The sequence below is a fragment of the Muscardinus avellanarius genome (genome assembly GCF_963383645.1).
Source record: "Muscardinus avellanarius genome assembly, chromosome: 3".
Taxonomy (NCBI): Eukaryota; Metazoa; Chordata; class Mammalia; order Rodentia; family Gliridae; genus Muscardinus; species Muscardinus avellanarius.
The window spans coordinates 129664577-129688449 of NC_137788.1; the positions used below are offsets into that span (position 1 = coordinate 129664577).

Here is a 23873-nt window from a genome sequence, read left to right on the forward strand (position 1 = left end):
ACTCAACTAAGTGAGGAGACTCTTAGCAACCTAGCGAGACCGGTTCAAAACGAAGAAATAAAAAGGGCTATGCTGCGGTTGGAGCTCGAAGGTAGAATGCCCTCAGGTTCAATCTGCAGTACTACCACCAAAAAAGAAAAGTTGCAGTAGGAACATTATATACATGTAAATATTGATAACAGATTGTTTCCTGGAAGGCAGCCTGAATATAGTGGTGAAGCTGCTTGCATGACAGATTCGGAGCACCCGAACAGATACGTCATTTCACTTTGTTCTGCTGGAGCAGAAAAGATCTGTCTGCAGAGGAACAAACTCCCTCAGATTTGTTAAGGAAATGTTTCATGAAAGGCTTCTTAAGTCAGGTCTTCTAATGATTTAGCCTTAGGGTCTGACTTCAAAACCCTGCATTACTACAAGATAGGCCTTTGAAGCTAGAGTCCCAGCTTTCTGTTCATGTGCTGCACAATCCAGCTTTGTTCACTCTGGTACCGGGCTGGGACCTGCCCACCCTTGTTTGCGCTGATTACTGAGCTTTGAAGAGAGGCCACGGACTGACTGTATTTTCACCCTGTGCTTACTAGGCCAAGCTTGACTGGTTTTTATTCTCCTAGCCTGAAACCGAGTGTAGCTCAAAATTAAAAAATAAGTTATATTTGTAAATAGCAGTTGATGTTAAGTATTACACTAGCTGGGCGTGGTGGTGCATGCTTGTAATCCCAGCATTTGGGAGGCTGAGACCGGAGGATCGCGGTTCGCGGACAGCCTCAGCTACTTAGTGAGGCCCTTTGCAACTCAGTGAGACCCTGTTTCAAAATAAAGAATAAAAAATAGGGCAGGGAGTGTAGCTCAGAGGTCAAATGCTCCTGGGTTCCATCTCCAGACCTGCCAAAAAAAAAAAAAATAGGGCTGGGGGTGTAGCAAGTAGGTAGAATGCTCCTAGGTTCCATCTCCAGCACCACACACACACACACACACACACACACACACACACACACAAATAAATAAATAAATAAATACTTAAATAAATAAAGTATTTTTCCCATCAGGTGGGTTAGTAGCATATTTACAGCTGAGCCAACTGTTCAGCCAATACTACAAAGTAAGCCAGGATCAAAGCCTGAATACTGTACTTCAGTGTGGTGTCCTGGTCACTAGAATGTGCCCCCATCAGCATTTGAAATAATGAAAGCATTAACTGAGGAGGAGAAATGCATTTGGACAGATTCTTTTGAAAATTATATGTGTATACACAATACCCATGTCAGTATCCTGTGCTTTGGGGTAGGACATTTCAGCAAGGTGATGGTTTTAGAAATTAACACTAAATCATATGAGCTACTTCAGCTCCTGATCTATTAATGATTGGCTGCGTTTTTAACTGGCTGACTAGCAATCCTCCCTTCTCTTAAATACTTGTGGGAGCAACCGAAAGGAATGCATCAAAAGTCGCTTTCTAGGCAGGTTTAGTTTGTTTTGAATGGTACTGTTTTAATCAGAGTTATCTCTTGTTTTCAGAGTAAGCCCCAGTCCCCAAAGAGAATTGCATCCCTTCTTCCCGTCAACAACGGCTCCAAAGAAAATGGGATCCATGAGGAACAAGACCAAGAGCCACAGGATCTCTTTGCAGGTAAGTGTGCACTCAAAATTTAGGAACCTAATAATGTCTCCATTAAGTTGCTGAGTTAAGTTAAAACTACAAAAAAAAAAAAAAGAAAGAAAAGAAAAGAAAAACCACACACACACTACTGTGGAAGATTCCAAAACACATAAATTATAGTCCCTGCTATCAAGATTCTTGCAGCTTTAGGGAGAAGACATAAACATATAATTTTTCAAGACCATGAGTTAATTCTTTTTTTTTTTTTTTTTGGTGTGTGTGTGTGTGTGTGTGTGTGTGTGTGTGTGTGTGTGTTACTAGGACTTGAACCCAGGGACATTTAGCTTCTAAACTACTACAAACCCAGCCCTATCTTTTTTCTTTCTTTCTTTCCCTCTCTCTTTTTTTTTTTTTTTTTTTTTTTTTTTGAAGCAGGATCTCGCTGAATTGCAGAGGTCCTTGCTAAGTAGCTGAGGCTGGCCCTGAACCTATGCTCCTCCTGCCTCAGCCTCCCAAGTACTAGGATTGCAGGTGTGCACCACCACAGCTGGCCAAGTTAAATTATAAGCAGTAATAGAAGCTGGGTGCAGTAGCACATGTGTGTAAGTCCAGTACTTGAGGCTGCGTGACAGGAAGATCACAGGTTCAAGGTCAGCTTCATTAATTTAGTGAGGGCTTTATTAACTTAGTGAAACCCTGTTTGAAAACAAAACATAAAATAGGGGATGTAGCTCAGAAGTAGAATGCCACCAGGTGTGGTGGCACACTTGTAATCCCCACGCTTGGGAGACTGAGACAGGAGGATCGCACAGGTTCAAAGCCAGCCTCAGCTACTTAGTGAGGCTCTCAGCAACTTAGTGAGACCCTGTTTCCAAGTAAAATATAAAATAGGTCTGGGAGTGTGACCCTGGAGGTAGAAAGCCTGGATTGGATAGTTCTTTGTTGAGAAGGACTGCCCTGTTCTTATCATGGGTTAATTTTGCTGCAGAAGACATTTTCCAAAGGTTGGAGTCATTTTTGGTCATCATAACTAAGAATGCTACAGTTTTGATGAATGGATGCTTCTAAATACCCTAAAATACACAGGACAGCCCCTCACAACAAAGATTTATTCAGCCCAAATCTCAGTAATGCCAACACTGAAAACCTCAGGTCTAGAGTGATCTCAGAAAAGTTTGTGGAAGGAGTAGAAGGGGAAAAATGGTCCAAATGTTAGGCAAGAAGTGTAAAGTATATTTGAGGGATGGTCAGTACATTTTGTGGGTCAAAGCAGGGATTATTAGAGAAGCCTTGGAAGATAGGTAGGAAACTGTAGTTGGGAAATAGCTTTGGGAGAACCTTACACATAAAATTTGAGCCAGGCATGGCTGTGCACGCTAGTAATCCCAGTACTTGGGAGGCTGAGACAGAGGATGGAAGGTTCAAAGCCAGCCTTGGCAACAGAGAGGCTCTCAGAAACCTAGAGAGACCCTGTTTCCAAATAAAGAAATGAAATTGGGCTGGGGATGTAGCTTAGAGGTAGAATACCTCTAAGTTCAATATCCAGTACCAAAAAATGAAAGAAAGGAAGAAAGAAAGAAAAAAGAAAGAAAAGAAAAAGGAAGGAAGAAAGAAAGATTGAGTTTTCATCTGAATACCAATTAAGAGTTATTAGACTGGGCATGGTGGCACACACCTGTAATTGGGAGACTGAGACAAGAAGGATGCAGGTTTAAGGCCAGCTTCAGGAACTTAGTGAGACCCTGTTGTCAAAATAAAAAAATAAAGCTGGGCGTGGTGGCACACACTTGTAATCCCAGCATTCAGCCAGGGATATAGCTCAGAGGTACAGTGCCCCTGGGTTCCATCCCCAGTACCGCAAACATACATACATACATACATACATACATACATACATACATACATATAAATAAATAAGCAAGGAAGGTTCCATTCCCAGTACCGCAAAAATAAATAAATAAATAAATAAATAAATAAATAAATAAGCCAGCTAGCCAGCCAGCCGGGTATGGTGGCTCATGCTTGTAATCCCAGCATTCGGGAGGCGGAGACCGGAGGATCACGGTTCACAGATGGCCTTAGCTACTTAGTGAGGCTCTTCGCAATTCAGTGAGACCCTGTTTCAAAAATAAAAGACTTAAAAAATAGGGCTGGGGGTGTAGCTCAGAGGTAGAATGCCCCTGTGTTCCATCCCCAGTACCACTAAATAAATAAATAAATAAATAAATAAATAAATAAATAAGCAAGCCAGGCTTGGTGGCGCACGCTTGTAATCCCAGCATTCGGGAGGCTGAGACCTGGAGGATCATGATTCGTGGACAGCCTCAGCTACTTAGTGAGGCCCTCTGCAACTCAGTGAGACCCGGTTTCAAAATAAAGACTAAAAAAATAGGGCGGGGGGTGTAGCTTGGAGGTCAAATGCCCCTGGGTTCCATCCCCAGACCCACAATAAATAAATAAATAAATAAACAAACTAACTAACTAACTAACTAAATTAAATAGGGTAGGAAGCCAAGCTTGGTGGCGCACGCTTGTAATCCCAACATTCGGGAGGCTGAGACCGGAGGATCACCATTTGTAGACAGCCTCAGCTACTTAGTGAGGCCCTTTGCAACTCAGTGAGACCCTGTTTCAAAATAAAGAATAAAAGCCGGGCGTGGTGGCGCACGCTTGTAATCCCCACACTTGGGAGGCTGAGACAGGAGGATCACACAGGTTCGAAGCCAGCCACGCGCGCTGGCTCAGGAGACCCTGTTTCCAAAATGAAAATGTAAAAATAGGTCTGGGAGTGTAGCCCGGAGGTAGAAGGGCTTCCAGGAACCCCAGTACCACCAAGAAATAAAAAAAATAAAAATAAATAAAGAATAAAAGCCGGGCGTGGTGGCACACGCTTGTAATCCCAGCATTTGCGAGGCTGAGACTGGAGGATTGCGGTTCGCGGACAGCCTCAGCTACTTAGTGAGGCCCTCTGCAACTCAGTGAGACCCTGTTTCAAAATAAAGAATAAAAGCCGGGCGTGGTGGCACATGCTTGTAATCCCAGGATTAGAGAGGCTGAGACTGGAGGATTGTGGTTCGTGGACAGCCTCAGCTACTTAGTGAGACCCTCTGCAACTCAGTGAGACCCTGTTTCAAAATAAAGAATAAAAAATTGGGCAGGGGGTGTAGCTCGGAGGTCAAATGCCCCTGGGTTCCATCTCTAGACCCGCAAAAAAAATAAATAAATTAAAAATAAAGAATAAATCTGGGCGTGGTGGCGCACACTTGTAATCCCCGTGCTTGGGAGGCTGAGACAGGAGGATTGCGCAGGTTCAAAGTCAGCCTCAGCTGGCTTAAGAGACCCTGTTTCCAAATAAAATATAAAATAGGTCTGGGAGTATAACCCGGAGGTAGAAGGCCCCTGGGTTCCATCCCCAGTACCACCAAAAAAAAGAATAAAAAGTAGGGCTAGGGGTGTAGGTCAGAGGTACAATGCCTTTGGGTTCCATCCCCAGTACCGCAAAAAATAAAAAAATTGGGGTGGGGGATAGCTCAGTAATAGAGTACTTCTGGGTTCAGGTTCTAGTCTGTCTGTCTGTCTGTCTGTCTGTCTCTCTCTCTCTCTCTCTCTCTCAGTTCCTAGTCTGTCTGTCTGTCTGTCTGTCTGTCTCTCTCTCTCTCTCTCTCTTACACACACACACACACACACACACACACAGCAGTACCTCCCACTTAATTTCTTTCTTCTTTCTTTCTTTCTTTTTTTTTTTTTTTTTTTTTTGGTACCGGGGATAGAAACCAGGGGCATTCTATCTCTGAGCTACACCACCAGCCCTATTTTTTATTCTTTATTTTGAAACAGGGTCTGGTTGAGTTGCAAAGGGCTTCACTAAGTAGCTGAGGCTGGCCTCAAACTGCAATCCTCCTGTCTCAGCCTCCCAAATGCTGAGATTAAAAGCTTGCACCACCACGTCTAGCCTCCCATTTCATTTCTAAATCACCTTATTTATATGGGAACTTCGTAATGGGAATATCCTACACATACTTCAGCTGGTTGTTTGTTTCAAAGTCTCTTACAACCTAACTGTTCATTATGTCTACTTTTTTCCGTTTATACTTCCATACCAGGGTCAGACTATGTTAACATTGCTCTATCTTTCCTGATAGGAATCAGGTTCTTTCTAACAGTGTGACAACTTTGCAGAGATGATTCACATTTAATGATTAGCACACTAACCTAGAACTTGATTATGCCTTCTAGGCCCCCATCTCTGGCTTTTTTTTTTTTTTTTTCTTAGCTCTAAATGAAAATCCAGAAAAGGAGAAACGGCTTTCTTTAAAGTTCCTGTCTAAAATGAACACCTATCAATCAGACCAAACTTAAGTATTTATTTTTCTTTACTTTAAAAAAAAAAAAAAGAAAGAAAGCCAGGCGTGGTGGCGCACTCTTGTAATCCCAGCATTCGGTGGCGCACGCTTGTAATCCCAGCATTCGGGAGGCTGAGATCTGGGGATCGTGGTTTGTGGACAGCCTCAGCTACTTAGTGAGACCCTCTGCAACTCAGTGAGACCTGGTTTCAAAATAAAGAATAAAAAATAGGGCAGGAGGTGTAGCTCGGAGGTTGAATGCCCCTGGGTTCCATCCCCAGACCCGCAAAAAAAAAAAAAAAGAAAAGAGAAAAACTGAACTGGTTAGGTTTAGAACTTCTAGCTTCACTTCTCAGAGTTACAAAGGTATTTTTTTATTTGCATGAGAAATCTTATTTAATTTTTTAAGTCCTCTCTTTGAGAGCTGGGCGTGGTGGCGCACACTTGTAATCCCAGTATTTGGTAGGCTGAGACAGGGGGATCACAGTTCATGGACAGCCTCAGCTGTCAGTTAAGCCCTTCCTAACTCAGCGAGACACTATTTCAAAACTAAAAAGCCAGCCGGGCGTGGCGGCACATGCTTGTAATCCCCGTGCTCTGCGCTTGGGAGGCTGAGACAGGAGGATCACACAGGTTCAAAGCCAGCCTCAGCTACTTAGTGAGACCCTGTTTCCAAAAAATATAAAATAGGTCTGGGAGTATAGCTCGGAGGTAGAAAGCCCCTGTGTTCCACCCCCAGTGCCACCAAAAAACAAAACAAATACAAAACACACACACACACACACACACACACACACAAATGTTACCGACGAGCTCAGTCCTTGTGGGGGGGCAAGTCCACTCGCGGCCGGGAGCCTCAGAAAGATGGGGCAAAAGGCAGGTGATGTCCTACAGAAACTTATCTGCAGCGATTCTTTCCCCTCTATGAATTCCCTAAGTTTTTAGGTACGACGTTTGGGAAAGAATCTGAGGCGGACAAAGGCTTCTTGAGCCAATGACACTTTATTACAAAAACTCCAAGAAATTTATACCCTTCACCAGTAAAGTTAATAATAAGAGAAAAGGGAGGTGGGTGTAATCATTGTGAAATAATAATGAATGACATGTAAACAAAGGTAATAAAACTAGTCCTTCAGCTGGCTGTTGATCTTCGAGAGATTAACTCCCTCCGGATTCTTTCTTAGGTTTTGCAGATAAGCAGTTCCAAACAGGCATGCCCAAGGCTTGGGGGCTTCTCGGGGAATCTTCTTTGACTTTCTTGGAACTTTCCATCTTTTGGGCTCAGTTCATATAGCAAGTGTGGGAAGATGTGGTGACTCAGGTGGATGTGATGGAGTTTCTTCAGGTGTTGGCATCTTATCTTCTAAATCTGAAAGCTTAAGCAAACTCACAACACAGTTTTGCAGACAAAATACCACTAACAACACCACAAAGTTCTTGGTTTTAATTGTCAGATGTATTTCCTTAACTGCTGAGCACTCTTCTTTAGACAATAAGCCTATTAAAAGTCTAACCATCTTTAATAATCCATTTCTCTGTCACAAACCCTCTGCAACCTGCTTCTAACTTTCTAATTCCTTTCTTTCCCAGTTGGGACTTTCTTATGATAAGCTCTTCTTCATGCAAAAATGCTTTTCTTACTCTTACACGGTATTTCCTTTCCTTCATACATATATACTTAAAACGTCTGTCCTTTATTTTGTCATATTCATTAACCATGCGGTCAGCCTCTCTGTCTTCAGGAATATTTACACTGGGCGTAAAAGTCACCAATCTTTTTCCTTGAGTCTATTGTATTTGGGCAACTAAGTTGTTTATCAACTAAATTGCTTTAAGGTCACACACAAGGTTTTTATCTTCTCTGTCTCTAGGCAGGATCTCAAGGGTAAACAGAGTTACCTTAAACTGAGCTACCTTACCGGAGTTAATAGCTTAACCTAAGTTAGTGATAGTGAGGGTCGGAGACCCTTTGTAATTGCTGCAGCTGGAATGCTTATCACAGCATCTGAATTCTGGCCAGTTTTTATTGTTATTGAGCAGAGCCAAGGACGTTTAGGCAAATTATTAGAGAGTTTATTTCCACGGACTCAGTTTCTATTTATAGTCCTAATTTCACATCACTGGAGCAATTCGTGTAGAAAGTTAAAAGGAATAATAGTGAAGGGTATCTAAAAGTGGGGGGTACTTTGGCCAGAGACGACACCTCCTTCTCAGGGCGTTCTGCCGATTTTTACTATGTGGAGTGGGGTCTCAACACATAGATGCCGAGGCAGCAGGATGTCTTGGCAAAAAAAAAACTAAAAAGACTAAAACATAGGGCTGGAGGTGTAGCTTGAAGGTACTATGCCCCTGGGTTCCATCCCCAGTACTGCAACAAAAATAAAAAATAAAAAAATAGCTGGGCAGCCAGGCGTGGTTGCACATGCTTGTAATCTCAGAATTTGGTAGTCTGAGACTGGAGGATTTCAGTTCGCAGACAGCCTCAGCTAATAAGTGAAGCCCTCTGCAACTTAGTGAGACACTATTTAAAAATAAAGAATAAAAAATAGGGCAGGGGGTGTAGTTTGGAGGTGAAATGCCCCTGGGTTTCATCCCCAGACCCACAGGAAAAAAAAAAAAATAGCTGGGCATGGTGGCGCACACTTGTAATCCCAGCATTCAGGAGGCTGAGACAGGAGGATCACAGTTCACAGACAGCCTCAGCTACTTAGTGAGTTCCCTTGCAACTCAGTGAGACCCTGTTTTAAAATAAAGAATAAATAATAGGGCTGGGGTCTAATATGCCCAAACTAGGGAACATAGAGGATACCAGTGGGACTCCAGATAATGGAGGGGAAATATCAGCAAAGTTTGAATGGAAAGATAGGAGAGGAGGAAGGCTGAACTTGATTAATGAGGGTCTACATCCGAATATGTGTAAAATTATGAATATGGCATGGTTACCCTGGACAACCATTGGTGGGAGGGGGGAAGGGAAGATGGGGGCTGGGGGGGTGAGGGCACCAAGTATAGTTTAAATATATACCGTTTATGTTCAATTTAAAAAAAAATAGGGCTGGGGATGTTGCATGGAGAATGCTCCTGGGTTTCATCCCTAGTACCACCAAAATAAAAAAAAAGTTCTCTCTTTGGAACACTTAGAAAATGAGTTGTTTCTTTTTCTTTTCTTTTTTTCTTTTTCTTCTTTTGCAGTACTGGGAATGGAACCCAGGGGCATTCTACGTTCAAGCTACATCCTCAGCCCTCAGCCCTATTTTTTAATCTTTATTTTGAATTAGGGTCTCACTGAGTTGCAAAGGGCCTCACTAAGTAGCTGAGGCTGTCTTTGAACCCGGATGCTCCTGTCTCAGCCTCCTGAATGCTGGGATTACAAATATGCGCCACCACACCTGGCTTATTTTTTATTCTTTATTTCGAAACAGAGTCTCACTAAATTGTGGAAGGCCTGAGTAGCTGAGGCTGGCTGTGAACCTGTGATTCTCCTGTTCAGTCTCCCAAAGACTGGGATTACAAGCGTGCGCTACCACACCTGGCTTGGCACACTTATTTTGGCTATGGATTCTTTTTGCTTGACCCTCCTTTGTTTTGTTTTGTTTGTTTGCTTATGTTTTTTAGGTACTGGAGATTGAACCAGGACTATGCACATGCTAGGCAAGTGTTCTCCATTGAGCTACATCCTCAGCCTCTTGTGTGTGGCCCTGGGGATTGAACCCAGAAACATTCTACCACCATGCTATACCCCAGCCCTGTTTTTTTTTGAAACAGGGTCTCACTAGATTGATGAGAGTCTACTTGCTGAGGCTGTCCTCAAACTACAGGCTTCCTGTTTCAGCCTCCCAAGTACTGGGATTATAGGTGTACACTACCACACCCAGCTTCTCAGCCTATTTAAAAATTTTATTTTCAGCTGGGTGTGGTGGCACACGCTTGTAATCCCAGCATTTGGGAGGCTGAGACAGGAGGATTGCAGTTTGAGGACAGCCTCAGCTACTCCATGAGACCCTGTTTCAAAATAAAGAATAAAAAATAGGGCTTGGGCCGGGCATGGTGGCGCACGCTTGTAATTCCCGCGCTTGGGAGGCAGAGACAGGAGGATAGCGCAGGTTCGAAGCCAGCCGCGCGCGCTGGCTTAGGAGACCCTGTTTCCAAATTAAAAAATGTAAAAATAGTTCTGGGAGTGTAGCCCGGAGATAGAAGGGCTTCCAGGAACCCCAGTACCACCCCAAAAAAAAAAAAAAAATAGGGCTTGATGTGTAGCTCGGAGGTAGAATGCCCCCTGGGTTCCATCCCCAGTACCGCAAAAAAAATAAAAAAAAAAAATTTTATTTTCAAGACAGGCATGCTTGAATCCCAGTATTTGGGAGGCTGAGACAGGAGAACTACAGGTTTGCAGCCAGGCTGAGCTACTTAGTAAGAAACTGCAACTCAGTGAGACCCTCCACAACTTAGAGAGCATGTTTCAAAATAAAGAATAAAAAATAGGGCTGAAGCCGGGCGTGGTGGCGCACGCTTGTAATCCCCGCACTTGGGAGGCTGAGACAGGAGGCTCGCATGGGTTCGAAGCCAGCCTCAGCTACTTAGTGAGGCTCTCAGTAACTTAGTGAGACCCTGTTTCCAAATAAAGTATAAAAATAGGTCTGGGAGTGTGACCCTGCGGTAGAAAGCGTCTGGGTTCCACCCCCAGTGCCACAAAAAAAAAAAAAAAAAAAAATAGGGCTGAGCCCGGCATTTTGGCATACACTTGTAATCCCAGTACTTGGGAGGCTGAGACAGGAGGATTGCAGTTCCAAGCCAGCCTCAGCTACTTAGGCCTTTTATATTTAGACCCTATTTCAAAATAAAGAATAAAAAATAGGGCTTGGGGTGTAGCTTAGTGGTATAATGCCCCTGGGTGCAATCCCCAGTACCGCGGGGGGGGGGGGGGGGAAGAGTGCTTCTTTGTTCATGTGAGGTTTGAGTCTCAATCTGTAGAACTGAAATTCGGCCTTTAAAGACCCATTTATCAGCCTTCGTTTTAAAATATCAACTGTTTTTAGATGCTACGGTGGAGCTATCTCTGGACAGCACACAAAATAACCAGAAGAAAGTGCCAGCCAAAACGCTCGTTTCTCTTCCTCCACAGGAAGCCACAAATTCTTCCAAACCCCAGTCAAGCTATGAGGAGGTGAGAATTTCTGCTTGGTCTTGTTACTCTTGAAGTTTTAGGACTGTGTGTGTCCGTCTGAAGTCCAGCAGAGTATGAACCTTGAGAAAATACTTATGGTTTCTGAAGGAGACCTTTCTGGTTAATGGACAATTAGAATCCAATAAAGGACTCTTATCTAGGACAGCCTGTATGGCCCAAGAATATAGCACAAGGAGCCGGGAATGGTGACGCGTGCTTGTAACCCCAGTACTTGGGAGGCTTAGACAGGAAGATCGAAGGTTCGCGGCCAGCCTCAGCTACTTAGGCCCTCTGCAACTTAGTGAGAACCTGTTTTAAAATAAGGAATAAAAAATCAGGCTAGGGGTATATCTCAGAGGTAGAATGCCCCTTGGTTCAATCCACAGTACTGAAAAAAAAAGTAAAAAACAAACAAAAAAAAGAATATAGCACAAAGGCTTTCACTGGTCGTTAATGATATTTAGTGTCTGATGCTCCCATATTTAATAATATAGTCTCTCCTTACTCATTCCTTAGCCTGAAAGAGACAAGTCTTCCAAAATCCTGTAATTATTCATTGCAGTCAAAATAAGGTTTTAATGGAATAGATGAAACAAAGACCTATGAACTGGCTCCTAACTTAAAATTATGCAAATTGATTCACTGGAATTAATGGAAATGAAAAGAGCTGAACACTGATAAATAGAAGAGTATATCTTGATTCTATTATGTGGATATAAAGTTAACTAAGGGTAAAATGAATAGCTTTTTTCCTGTCCACTCTCATGATTTGTCTTTTCTTTAAAAAGCTAGAGGAAGAAGAACAAGAGGACCAGTTTGATTTGACAGTTGGTATTACTGATCCTGAGAAGATAGGTAAGTCTCCTTGGGACTTCTGTGGTGCTGGGAAGGGGGGGGGGGGGGCTCATTTGGGGATGGCTACATCCAGAGCTGAAGCAGCCAACGTGAAGTAATCCTAGCATTTGAGAGGCTGAGACAGGAGGATGGCGGTTTGTGGACAGCCCTGTTTCAAAATATAGAGTAAAAAATAGATGTAGCTTGGAGGTAGAATGCCCCTGGGTTACATTGCCAGTACCGCAAAAAAAAAAAAAAAGGGCTGGGGGTGTTGCTCGGAGGTAGAATGCCCCTGGTTTCCATCCCCAGTACCACAAAAAATAAGAAAGGAAGGAAGGAAAGAAGGAAAAAATAAATAAATAGGGCTGGGGATGTAGCTCGAAGGTAGAATGCCCCTGGGTTTAATGCCCCATACTGAAAAAAAACCTTTTTTTTTTTTTTTTTTTTTTTTTTTTGGTGGTACTGGAGGTGGAACCCAGAGGCTTTCTACCTCCAGGCTATACTCCCAGACATACATATATATATATATATATATATATATATATTTTTTTTTTTTTCCTTCTTTTTTGAAACAGGGTCTCACTGAGTTGCTGAAAGCCTAAGTAGCTGAGGCTGGCTTCAAACCTGTGCGATCCTCCTGTCTCAGCCTCCCAAGTATGGGGATTACAACCATGCACCACCACGCCTGGCCTGAAAAAAAATTTTTAAATAGGCTATAGCTCAGAGATTAGAATGCCCATGGGCTTGAACCCCAGTACCCCCCCACACACACACACCACACACACACACACACACACACACACGTACATACTCATACTTCAAAGGCCAGAGCCAGCATTTGCCCAGTACTTTATTTAGGATTTTCTTGGCTTTAAAAAGAAAAATTAGAAACATAAAATACTGCCGGGCGTGGTGGCGTACACTTGTAATCCCAGCATTCGGGAGACTGAGACCGGAGGATCGCGGTTCCGGACAGCCTCAGCACCTAGTGAGGCCCTTTGCAACTCAGTGAGACCTGGTTTCAAAATAAAGAATAAAAAATAGGGCTGAGGGTGTAGCTCGGAGTTCGAATGCCCCTGGGTTTCACCCTCAGACCCGTTAAAAAAAAAAAAAGAAACATAAAAAAATACTATTGGAATCCCTGTGTGTGGTGGGGGTACTGGAGAACAGACCTTGCGGCATTCTACCTCCAAGCTACACTCTCATCTCCTTTTATTTAGTTAGTTATATTTTGGAATCAGAGTCTGGCTAGATTGCTAAGTCTCACGACTTGGCTGAGGCTGTCCTCAAGTCTGTATCCTCCTATCTCAGTACTAGAGTTACAGGCATGCACCACCATGCCCACTTAGTATCCCGTTTTCAAAACTCAAACCTTCTCATTCAGAAATGATGAAACCATTTTACTCTCTTTTGAGATCATTAATTCCATTTAGGCATTCTAAAAAAACATGTCTTAAAACTGTGGAGCCTGGCATGGTGGCTCATACTTGTAATCCCAGTACTTAGGAGGCTGAGATAGGAGGACCAGATTCGAGGCCAGCCTCAGCAGCTTAATGAGTCTCTCAGCAACCTATGAGACCCTGTTTCCAAATAAGAAATAAAATTGGGTTGGAGTATAACTTGGAGGTAGAATGCCACTGGGTTCAATCCCAGTACCAAAAAAAAAAAAAAAAATCGGGGTGTATAGAATTTGTTTTTCCCTTAAGAAATTTGAAACTCTTTTTGCATATCATTTATCATGCACTGCTGATATCCTAATAAGATGATGAAGTCTGCATTTCTCTCATAGAAGAAAGACTGAAGGACTCAAGTTTAATTGTGGTCAAATTAAAGTTAGACTTTCAAAGAGCGTAATATTTAGCCAGGTGTGGTGGTGCACGCCTATAATCCCCGTACTTGGGAGGCTGAGACAGGAGGACCACAGTGTCAAGGACAGCAATGCAGAGACTCTCAGCAACCTACTGAGACCCCGTTTCAGAAGAGCTTGCTGGGGTTGTAGTTTGGAGGTAGAATGCCCATGGGCTCGATCTGCAGTCACACACACACACACACACACACACACACACACACACAACTACATTTAACTTTGAGCCAAGTGTGGTGGTGCACACCTGTAATCCTGTACTCGGGAGGCCAAGATGGGAGGAGCATAGGTTGGAGGCCAGCATTAGCTGGCACTTAGACTTTCTTTCATTGTAGGCACTAAGGTATGGAATTGGCCTTTGGGACATTTGAACATGAATGTTCTAATAGTGAATGACATTTTGAGTTCTATTTCTGTAAAGTAAATTTAGATTCCTTCTGCCCTCCCCCATGGGAGACATCGTTAGTAATATTAGACAATGTAGTACAAGTGGTTTAGAAGAAAAGTAACAGTTGTAATCAATATAAAGTAATTTTTCAAGCTTAGCTTATGATTTCTGTATTATACACACCCTTTTGGTAGGGTTGGGGAGCAGGTATGCCCTAGTCCTATATAATCTCTAACTTCTCTGTGCACTTAAAAAAGCAAGAATTTCCTGCCATTTTATTGAAACCAAGATGTGATGTATGACCCTGCTGACCCAGGACTGCCCTCTTCCCCTGCCCTCACCCCAGAACCAGTTCTGGAGCTTAAGGAGCTACTAAGTGTTGACCCAGGCTTTCCTGCCTGAGCTGTGGGAGGAATCGGGGCAAGGGAGGAAGGGATTAAAACCAACCCAAACACCATGGTCCAGCACTGGGGCTGTGTCTGTCTGGATTCCCTTGTCTTTTCAGTGCTCAGGGAGTCAGTGGTGCCTTTATCATCGCAAGTGGACTAGGTCAGGACACTATCACAGAGAAAAACAGTTGCTTGAATCCCAGATTATTTAAAAGTCAAAGGCTTTTTCATAAAAATAATTCCTCCAGGAAAGGGAGATTTGTGTGACATAGGCAGCCCAAGTGCCTTCCTGCCAGGCCCTCTGCTCTGGGTGGACACGCTGGATCAGAGGGGTCAGTGTCCCCTGCACCAGTGGAGGGGCCTTGATGGTATTTCTGAAAGAGCAAACGGGCCCAGAGCTAGCCTAGGGTAGAACTACTTGTTTCCTTTTACATCAGTTGCTTCCTTCTCCTCCTGCTTTATACAGCAAGATAATTGTTTGGTTTTGGACAGATGTGTGTAACCAGCCCAAATATTGGCATGGTAACAACTGATGGATTGTCAGTATCCAGTACCGCTTTGTGGAGGGTATAAATGGAGCCAGGCTTTGGGACAGGGGGCCAACTCTCTTGTCTAACTCGAATTGGGGCCAAGCCAGCATCCGTGGGGCGTGATGTGCCATAGAGTCCCTGAGGCCAGATAGGAACTGAATTCTAGGGTGGGAAGAAAGCTTGGAGTCAAAACAAGCCCTTCTTATATATGGCTCTGTGGCTTATGATTCCTCGGTAAATGCTACTGGGTTTTCACTGCTTTGGTTTAAAGGGTAATCCTTGGGGCTTCTTGTTTCTTGTTCTCCCACAGGGGATGGTATGAATGCCTATGTGGCCTACAAAGTTACCACACAGGTGAGTCCCAGAGATCCTGCTGGCCGCCTCAGTAGGCTCGACTGCTCATACCAAGAAGGTCATCACTCATATCATTCATATTATTTCTGGGTATCATTTGTTTTCTTTACCGACAATTTCCTTCATGTCTAATCAAGATTGAACAAGCTGTACCCTCTTGGTATTTTTTTTTTCTTTCTTATTTCCCCCTTGGTAATTTCATCTGGGTATTCCAGACTGAGCCTTTCCAATGCTCTTCTGGAGAGCTAATAATTCAGTGTGAAACTTTGTAAGTTTTTGTTGTTGTTATTATTATTTTTTGTGGTACCAAGGAATGAACCCAGGGGTATTCTACCTCCAAACCATACCCCCAGCCCTATTTTTTATTCTTTATTTTGAAACAAAATCTCACTAAGTTGTAGAAGGCCTCACTAAGTAGCTGAGGCTGGCTGAAAACCTGTGATCCTCCTGTCCCAGCCTCCCAAGTACTGGGATTACAAGCATGAGCCATCATGCCCAACTTGTAAATTTTATTAAGGGATATAGCATATTTAATTTAGCCTCATCCCTCTTAGGAATTATGTGGCTCAGAGCTAGTTTGTTGGATTGCCCCACACCAAGAGTAATTACCTATTTTAAAACCCTCATTTCTGGCTGAGAATGTAGCTCAGTGGTAGGATGCTTACCCTAGCATGTAGAGGGCCCTGGGTACAATCCCCCGTACTCAAGAAAAAGAAAAGAAAGTAAAATTTCCTCATCTTAGCAGGTGAGTGGCACTCATCTGTAATCATGGCCGCTTGGGTGGGAGGCAGGAAGATGGCAAGTTTGAGGCCAGCTGGCCAACTTAGTCCTTATCTTAAAATAAAAAGAGCCAGGAATGTCACTCAGTGGTAGAGCTCTTTCCTAGCATGCATTAGGTGCTGGGTTCAATCCCTAAGACCACACATGTACATAATTGACATGTACATAATTGGGCTGAAAATAGTGCTTTCTTTAATTTAGCGTTTCTCAGACCCATTCTTGCTTGGGCGTAGCATTGTATTGTGGATGGATATGACATAGCACGTTCATCCATTGTGTGGACCACATAGTATATTTGTTTTCCTATCGTGAAACATGTTTCCATTTTTTGAAATTTTATGCACTTTCTTGGGCCTCTAGTGCACTCATGAGAGAGTTTCTTTAGGGGGGGTACATAAGAGTAATTCTGAGTCATAATACTTCAAATGTTGAACCCAAGGAATGCAAACATTTTTAAGTCTTTGTACCAATTTGTAGTGGTGTATAAAAGTTCTCATCGATTCGCTTCTTTGCCAGCAGTTGAGACCAACCTCCTTAAATCTGACCCCTCTGGTGAGAATAAAGTGAGCTTTCATTAGTTAGGCTTAGCTTTTTACTAGAAGTTCTGCTTTGTTGGCTTGCCTCCTGTGGCCTCTAGATCCCACGAAGCTTTAGAGTTTAGTATCTATAGCTAAGACATTTCATCTGATTCCTTCCTGCCCCTTTTAGAAGCACTCTTTGACTGGTCTCATCTTTAACTTGAATGCTTCCATCTTTTTTTAATACTAGCAACTAATACCATTACACAAGTCAGTTAAGGACAAATTGGTTATAGGTGACCATAGGATTCTAGCTTTAAACTGGAATTAAACATGTGTTTCTTTAGAACAAATATTTTAACCTAAGAATGAAACTATATTTGAATTTAATCAATTGTATATACACTTGCACGCACGTGTGTGTGTGTATGTGTGTGTGTGTAATTTTATGCACTTAAAATCATTATTCTGAGCAGGGCCCCTTCTTTCCCTATTACAGCCAAAGGGGACTATAGCTCAAAAAGTTTTGAGTCTGCGCCTTGAAGAAAGGTGCTTGCCAGGTGGCTGAAGGGCAAGGATCAGGGAAGTGGAGTCCTTTGATGTCAGCTAGATGGCATTCAAGATACTCATTCATCCCATATCTGGAATAAAATCACCTTGTACTTTTTCTGTCCTCAAGACGAGTCTACCAATGTTCAGAAGTAAACAGTTTGCAGTGAAAAGAAGATTTAGTGACTTCCTGGGTCTTTATGAGAAACTTTCAGAAAAACACTCTCAGAATGGTTTCATTGTCCCTCCTCCACCTGAGAAGAGCCTAATAGGTAAGCCTGTGGTCTTTCTCTCTCTCTCTTTCTCTCTCTCTCTCTCTCTCTCTCTCTCTCTCTCTCTCTCTCTCTCTCTCTCTCTGTGTGTGTGTGTGTGTGTGTGTGTGTGTGTGTGTTTTACTGGGGATGGAACCCCAGGGGCATTCCACCTCTGAGCTATACCTCCAGCCCTATTTTTCATTCTCTATTTTGAAACAGGGTCTCACTGAGTTGGCAGCTGAGGCTGTCCATGAACCCGGATCCTTCTGTCTCAGCCTCCCAAATGCTGGGATTACAAGCGTGCACCACCATGCCCAGCTCCTTGATATTTTGCTATGATATACATATTGCTTAGTATATGAGGCTACTTCTATTAACAGTATAGAAGCCGGGCGTGGTGGTGCACACTTGTAATACCTGCCCTTGGGAGGCTGAGACAGGAGGATCGCACAGGTTCAAAGCCAGCCTCAGCTACTTAGTGAGGCTCTCAGCAACTTGGTGAGACCCTGTTTCCAAATAAAATATAAAATATGTCTGGGAGTATAGCCCAGATGTAGAAAGCCTCTGGGTTCCACCCCCAGTATCATCAAAAAAGAAAAAAAAAATATAGAATCCTATGATTAGAAGAAATGTTTGTAGCATTTCTCTTTTTTACATTTGAGGTCCAAAGAAACAGCATATTTGGATTTTTCTCTTTCCTTGGCTCTGGTCTTAGCCTTCAGTTCTATTTTTTTGCGTTTTATATTATCCAGGAGTCTTAAATGATTGCTATTCCCTTCAGATTGAAATGTACTAAATTGGTTTGGGCCAGGCATAGTGGCGCGTGCTTGTAATCCCAGTACTTGGAAGGCTGAGACAAGAGGATTGCATATTCAAGGCCAGCCTCAGCAGCTTAGTTAAATCCTGCACAGCTTAGTATAATCCTGTTTCAAAATAAAGAATGCAAAATCAGATTGGGGTGTAGCTCAGACAATCCCCAATGCCAAATAAGTAAGTAAGTAAATAAATTGGTTTGGGAAATTTATTGTTAATTTATATTCAGAGACCTGTGCCCCCCACCTTTTTCTTTTTAGAAAGCTTACATTGCAAGTTCCAGAGTTTAGAACCTTCAGCACTTGGAGACTAGTTTAAAAAGTGACACTCAAAGCCAGGCATCGAGCTGGGCATGGTGGCGCACGCTTGTAATCCCTGCCCTTGAGAGGCTAAGACAGGAGGATCGCACAGGTTCCAAGTCAGCCTCAGCTACTCAGGGAGACTCTCAACAACTTAGTGAGACCCTGTTTCCAAATAAAATATAAAATATAAAATAGGTCTGGGAGTATAGCCCGGAAGTAGAAAAGTCCCTGGGTTCCACCCCCAGTACCACCCAAAAAAAAAAAGCCAAGCATGGTGGCGCACGCTTATAATCCCAGCATTCAAGAGGCTTAGATGGAAGGATCATGGTTCACAGGCAGCCTCACTACTTAGTGAGGCCCTTTGCAACTCAGTGAGACTCCGTTTCAAAATAAAGGAATAAGCTGGGCGTGGTGGCGCACACTTGTAATCCCCGCACTTGGGAGGCGGAGACAGGAGGATCGCGCAGGTTCGGAGCCAGCCGCGCGCCCTGGCTTAGGAGACCCTGTTTCCAAATAAAAATGTAAAAATAGGTCTGGGAGTGTAGCCCAGAGGTAGAAGGGCTTCCAGGAACCCCAGTACCACCAAAAAAAAATAATAATAATAAAATAAATAAAGGAATAAAAAAAAAATAAGGCTAGGGATATAGCTCAGAAGTAGAATGCCCCTGGGTAGAATGCCCCTGGGTTCCATCCTCAGTACTGCAAAAAAAAAAAAAAAAAAAAAATAGTGACACTCATATAAAGAACTTTTTGTTCATGCCTGCTAATGACAAAGAATAGGCCTTGGCTTGTTTTTAGTGCTATCACTGTTGCCTTTCCTTCTGGTGACTTTTTAAAGTAGATTCATGGCCTGATGTGGTGGCACACTCTAGTCATCCCAGTACTTGGGAAGCTGAGACAGGAGGATCACAGGTTGGTAGCCAACCTCAGCTACTTAGACCCTCAGGAATGTAGACTCCGTTTCAAAATAAAGAATAAAAATAGGGCTGGAGGTATAGCTTGGAGGTAGAATGCCCTGAGTTCAATGCCCAGCACCAAAACAAACAAACAAACAAAACTGATTTTTTAAATTCTGAAACAGGATCTAAGTTGCAGAGGGCCACACTAAGTAGCTGAGCTGAGACTGGCCGAGAATCCAGATCCTTCCATCTCAGCCTCCCAAGTACTGGGATTATAAGAATGCGTCACCACACCCGGCTTAATAAATTATATTTTTGTGTGTGGCACTTGGGGTTGAACCCAGGGTATTCTACCACTGAGCTACACCCCCAGCCCCATTATTTATTTACTTATTTATTTACTTATTTATTTACTTATTTATTTATTTACTTACGTGTGGGGGGGTGCTAGGGGTGGAACCCAGGGGCTTACTACCTCCGGGCTACACCCCTGCCCTATTTTATAATTTATTTGGAAACAGAGTCTCACTAAGTTGCTGAGAACCTCACTAAGTACCTGAGGCTGGCTTTGAACCTGTGCGATCCTCCTGTCTCACCTCCCAAGCACGGGGATTACAAATGCGCACCACCATGCCCGGCTTTTTATTATTTTGAAACAGGGTCTCACTAAGTTGCAGAGAGCCTCACTAAGTAGCTGAGGCTGGCCTCAAACCTATAATCCTCCTGTCTCAGCCCTTCAAGTACTGGGATTACAAGCATGAGCCACCATGCCAGGCTATTTAAATAACTATTTTAAAAAATAAAGTTGATTTTTCCCTTTTGTGATTTCTCATTACTTTGCTTCTTACATTCCATTCTAGGGATGACCAAAGTAAAAGTCGGGAAGGAAGACTCTTCTTCCGCAGAATTTCTTGAAAAACGGAGGGCTGCTCTAGAAAGGTGGGTGCCATGTGGCCCTGTTCCTGAATAGTGGGAGCGAGGAGCCAAGGCTGAGATCTAATTATGCCCACTTGTTTGAGTGAGTAGAGATGAGGCACTAAGTGGATTCAAGTCTCACTGCCACGTTAGCTCATTATCAGATTAAGTTTTCTTAAGTCTTTATGCCTTTTATCTTCCCACATTAGGCAAAACCATCTTTTCTTTCTCTATCCTTGTGCATCTTATTAACCTTCTTCGACAATCCAAGATGAAGGAACATTCTGAGGCCTCTCTCTGACCAGTTATGTTACTGTGTCTCTTTTGGCAATGTGAAGGATATGAGCTCGAATGTATTTACAGTGGACTCATACCTAAGTACCTTCTCTGACAACATTTTGTAGCATCCCTGCCAGCACTGCCTGATACACAGAACCTTCTGAGGCCAGACCGCTAACCAGAGGATAACTCTTGGTCCTTTAGGTACCTTCAGAGGGTTGTGAATCATCCTACCATGTTACAGGACCCTGATGTCAGGGAGTTTTTGGAAAAAGACGAGGTTAGTATTATATAAAACTGAACTTCATAATGTGTATGTTCCCCTAGTCAAACTTCCGTATTACTTCATTCAACACATATTTGAGCACTCACCATCCAGTACCCAACTATATTCTAGTTCTTTGTGGATCCCCAAGAATGCCAGGTATCGTTTAGCCTTTGAAATAAAAGCAAATCTGGCTATAATTAAAAGCATCTGGCAAATGACAACCTAGTTTTATTTTATTGAGTCAACATAGAGATCTCTTTGGCAGGTCCTTGGTATACCTTTTATAGATTACTAGTTGGTGCAGACTGTGTGTTTTGTGCCAGGAGCTGAGAAGCAGTGGTTAAAAACACATCACAGACCACAGAATTGCCATGTAGCAAAAGTGTGATTCAAGTGGACAGTCTCCTTAGAGGCCATGCATAGGGCTACTCATGATTGTGAAAAACTGGGGAAAGCCCAATTGCTAATCCTTGAAGAATTAAATAAAATATGCCAATATAACAAATACTTGTCATAAATAGCATATGTTAAAAATTATAAAAAATGACACATGAATAGTACACAAATATAGGTATAGCCAGTTGTGGTGGCACAACCATATAATCCCAGTGCTTGGGAGGCTGAGACAGAAGGATCGCAAGTTCCAGGCTAGTGCACAGTAACTTAGCAAGACCCCATTTCAAAATAAAAAATAAAATAGGTCTAGGGGTATAGCTCAGAGGTACAGTGCTCCCAGGCTCAATCCTCACTGCCAAAACAACAAAATCTATCTTTCAATTCTGCCGGGCGTGGTGGCGCACGCTTGTAATCCCCGCGCTTGGGAGTCGGAGACAGGAGGATCGCACAGGGTGCGCAGGTTCGAAGCCAGCTGCACTGGCGTAAGAGACCCGGTTTCAAAAATATAAAATAGGTCTGGGAGTGTAGCCCAGAGGTAGAAGGGCTTCCAGGAACCCCAGTACCACCAAATAAATAAATAAATAAATAAATAAATAAATAAATAAATAAATAAATAAATCTTTCAATTCTGCCTCTGGGTATTCCTCAATCCATTCTTTTTTTTTTAAAAAAAAACTGGAGATTGAATCCAGAGGGTATTCTACCTCTGACCTACACCCAAGCCCTTTTTATTTTATTTTATTTTATTTTATTGTTTGGAAACAAGGTCTTACTAAGTTGCTGAGAGCCTCACTAAGTAGCTGAGGCTGGCTTCGAACCTGCGCGATCCTCCTGTCTCAGCCTCCCAAGTGTAGGAATTACAAGCGTGCGCCACCACGCCCAGCAAGCCCTTTTTATTTTGAAACAGAATCTCATTAAATTGCTGAGGGTTTTGTAAAATTGCAGAGGCTGGTCTCAAACCTGAGATTCTCCTGTCTCAGCCTCCCGAATACTGGAATTACCAGTGTGTGCCAACCTGCCCTGCTCCATTCTTCCTCTTTACTGCCTCATCTTTACTACCCCAGAGAAGGATTTTCTATGACAGAACTGTGGACGCTGTAGGCCAGATAATTCTTTGCTGTGGGGGCTGTCCTGTGTATTGCAGGCTCTTTGGCACCATCCCTGGCCAGTAGCCTTTCCTCCCTAGCTATAACAAAATAATCTCTAGATATTGCCAGATGCCCCCTAGGGCCAAAATGGGCCCAACTAGAGAACTATTGCTGCCATAAGCACTGAAATCTAACTTTTCTAGCATAGTCTACTATTTAGCCTCCAACTAAGTAGCCTCAGTCTGAATAAGAGATGCTGCTGTCATTGGATATTTGTTCAGTGAGGAAAACATGAATGGAATCCTAGTACAACTTCAAAGTCTCTTTAAGTTGTTTGTGTAGTATGTGAATTCAAAGGAGTTTTTTTTTTTTTTTTTTTTTTTGGTGGCGGTGGTTCTGGGGGTGGAACTCAGAGGCTTTCTACCTCCAGGCTATACTCCCAGAACTATTTTATATTTTATTTGGAAACAGGGTCTCACCAAGTTGCTGAGAGCCTCACTAAGTAGCTGAGGCTGGCTTTGAACCTGTGCGATCCTCCTGTCTCAGCCTCCCAAGCGCGGGGATTACAAGCGTGCGCCACCATGCCCAGCCTCAAAGGAGTTTTGGCTTAACGGGTACTGTCATTTAAGCAGTTCAAGCCTGGGTAGTCAGGCAATCTCGTGTGAGATCACCAGGCCACATAACACTCCCAGTCTCCTTTCCTTTGGTAAATACTATCAAAAGCAGAAAATTTTGCTGATTCTTTTTAAACATTATTTGATTCCGATTCTTCTTTTGTACATATTAGTTTTACATTGATGTAACTGCCTTAGAATACAACAGCCTACCGTTCAAATAATTTGTTTGGCAAGTTCTGGGCATGCCATCTGATGGCTACCAATTCTTCTGAACCTAAAATAGGGGCAGCAGATAACTTGCCATCCGCCTTCTTGGTCTTGTAGCTGCCACGCGCTGTGGGCACCCAGACACTGAGTGGTGCTGGTCTCCTTAAGATGTTCAACAAAGCCACAGATGCAGTCAGCAAAATGACCATCAAGATGAACGAGTCCGACATTGTGAGTAGCCCTGTGCCTCAGCTCCTACCCCTCAGGCCTGTGGTGGGAAGTCTGATATCAAGAGATTTTTTTTCCTAACTAAAAAATAATTTAAAAGAAATTCAGTCCCTTAAAAAAAAAAAAAGCTGCTAAGAAAAGACCATGCTCTGCCCTAGGCAAGTCGCTCCATCAGTGCTCTGGCTTGTGTGTTTCAGTGGTTCGAGGAGAAGCTCCAGGAGGTAGAGTGTGAGGAGCAGCGCTTACGGAAACTACACACTGTGGTAGAAACTCTAGTCAACCACAGAAAAGGTA

General features: G+C 43.1%; 1 protein-coding gene across 2 annotated transcripts in view; it reads left to right on the forward strand.

Annotated features, from left to right (window-relative positions):
* The window catches only part of SNX1 (sorting nexin 1), a gene marked incomplete at both ends in the record, with an annotated part of 48739 nt that overhangs the window by 19606 nt on the left and 5260 nt on the right, over positions 1-23873 (forward strand). Inside the window, 9 exons of one of the 2 annotated variants that reach the window (XM_080692777.1) lie at positions 1516-1627; positions 10980-11107; positions 11896-11962; positions 15423-15466; positions 17444-17585; positions 20442-20520; positions 20980-21055; positions 23469-23582; positions 23777-23870. In XM_080692777.1, the coding sequence (XP_080548903.1) occupies positions 1516-1627; positions 10980-11107; positions 11896-11962; positions 15423-15466; positions 17444-17585; positions 20442-20520; positions 20980-21055; positions 23469-23582; positions 23777-23870 (856 nt within the window). The remainder of the gene's footprint in view (positions 1-1515; positions 1628-10979; positions 11108-11895; positions 11963-15422; positions 15467-17443; positions 17586-20441; positions 20521-20979; positions 21056-23468; positions 23583-23776; positions 23871-23873) is intronic. The other variant, XM_080692778.1, reaches the window with a different exon arrangement.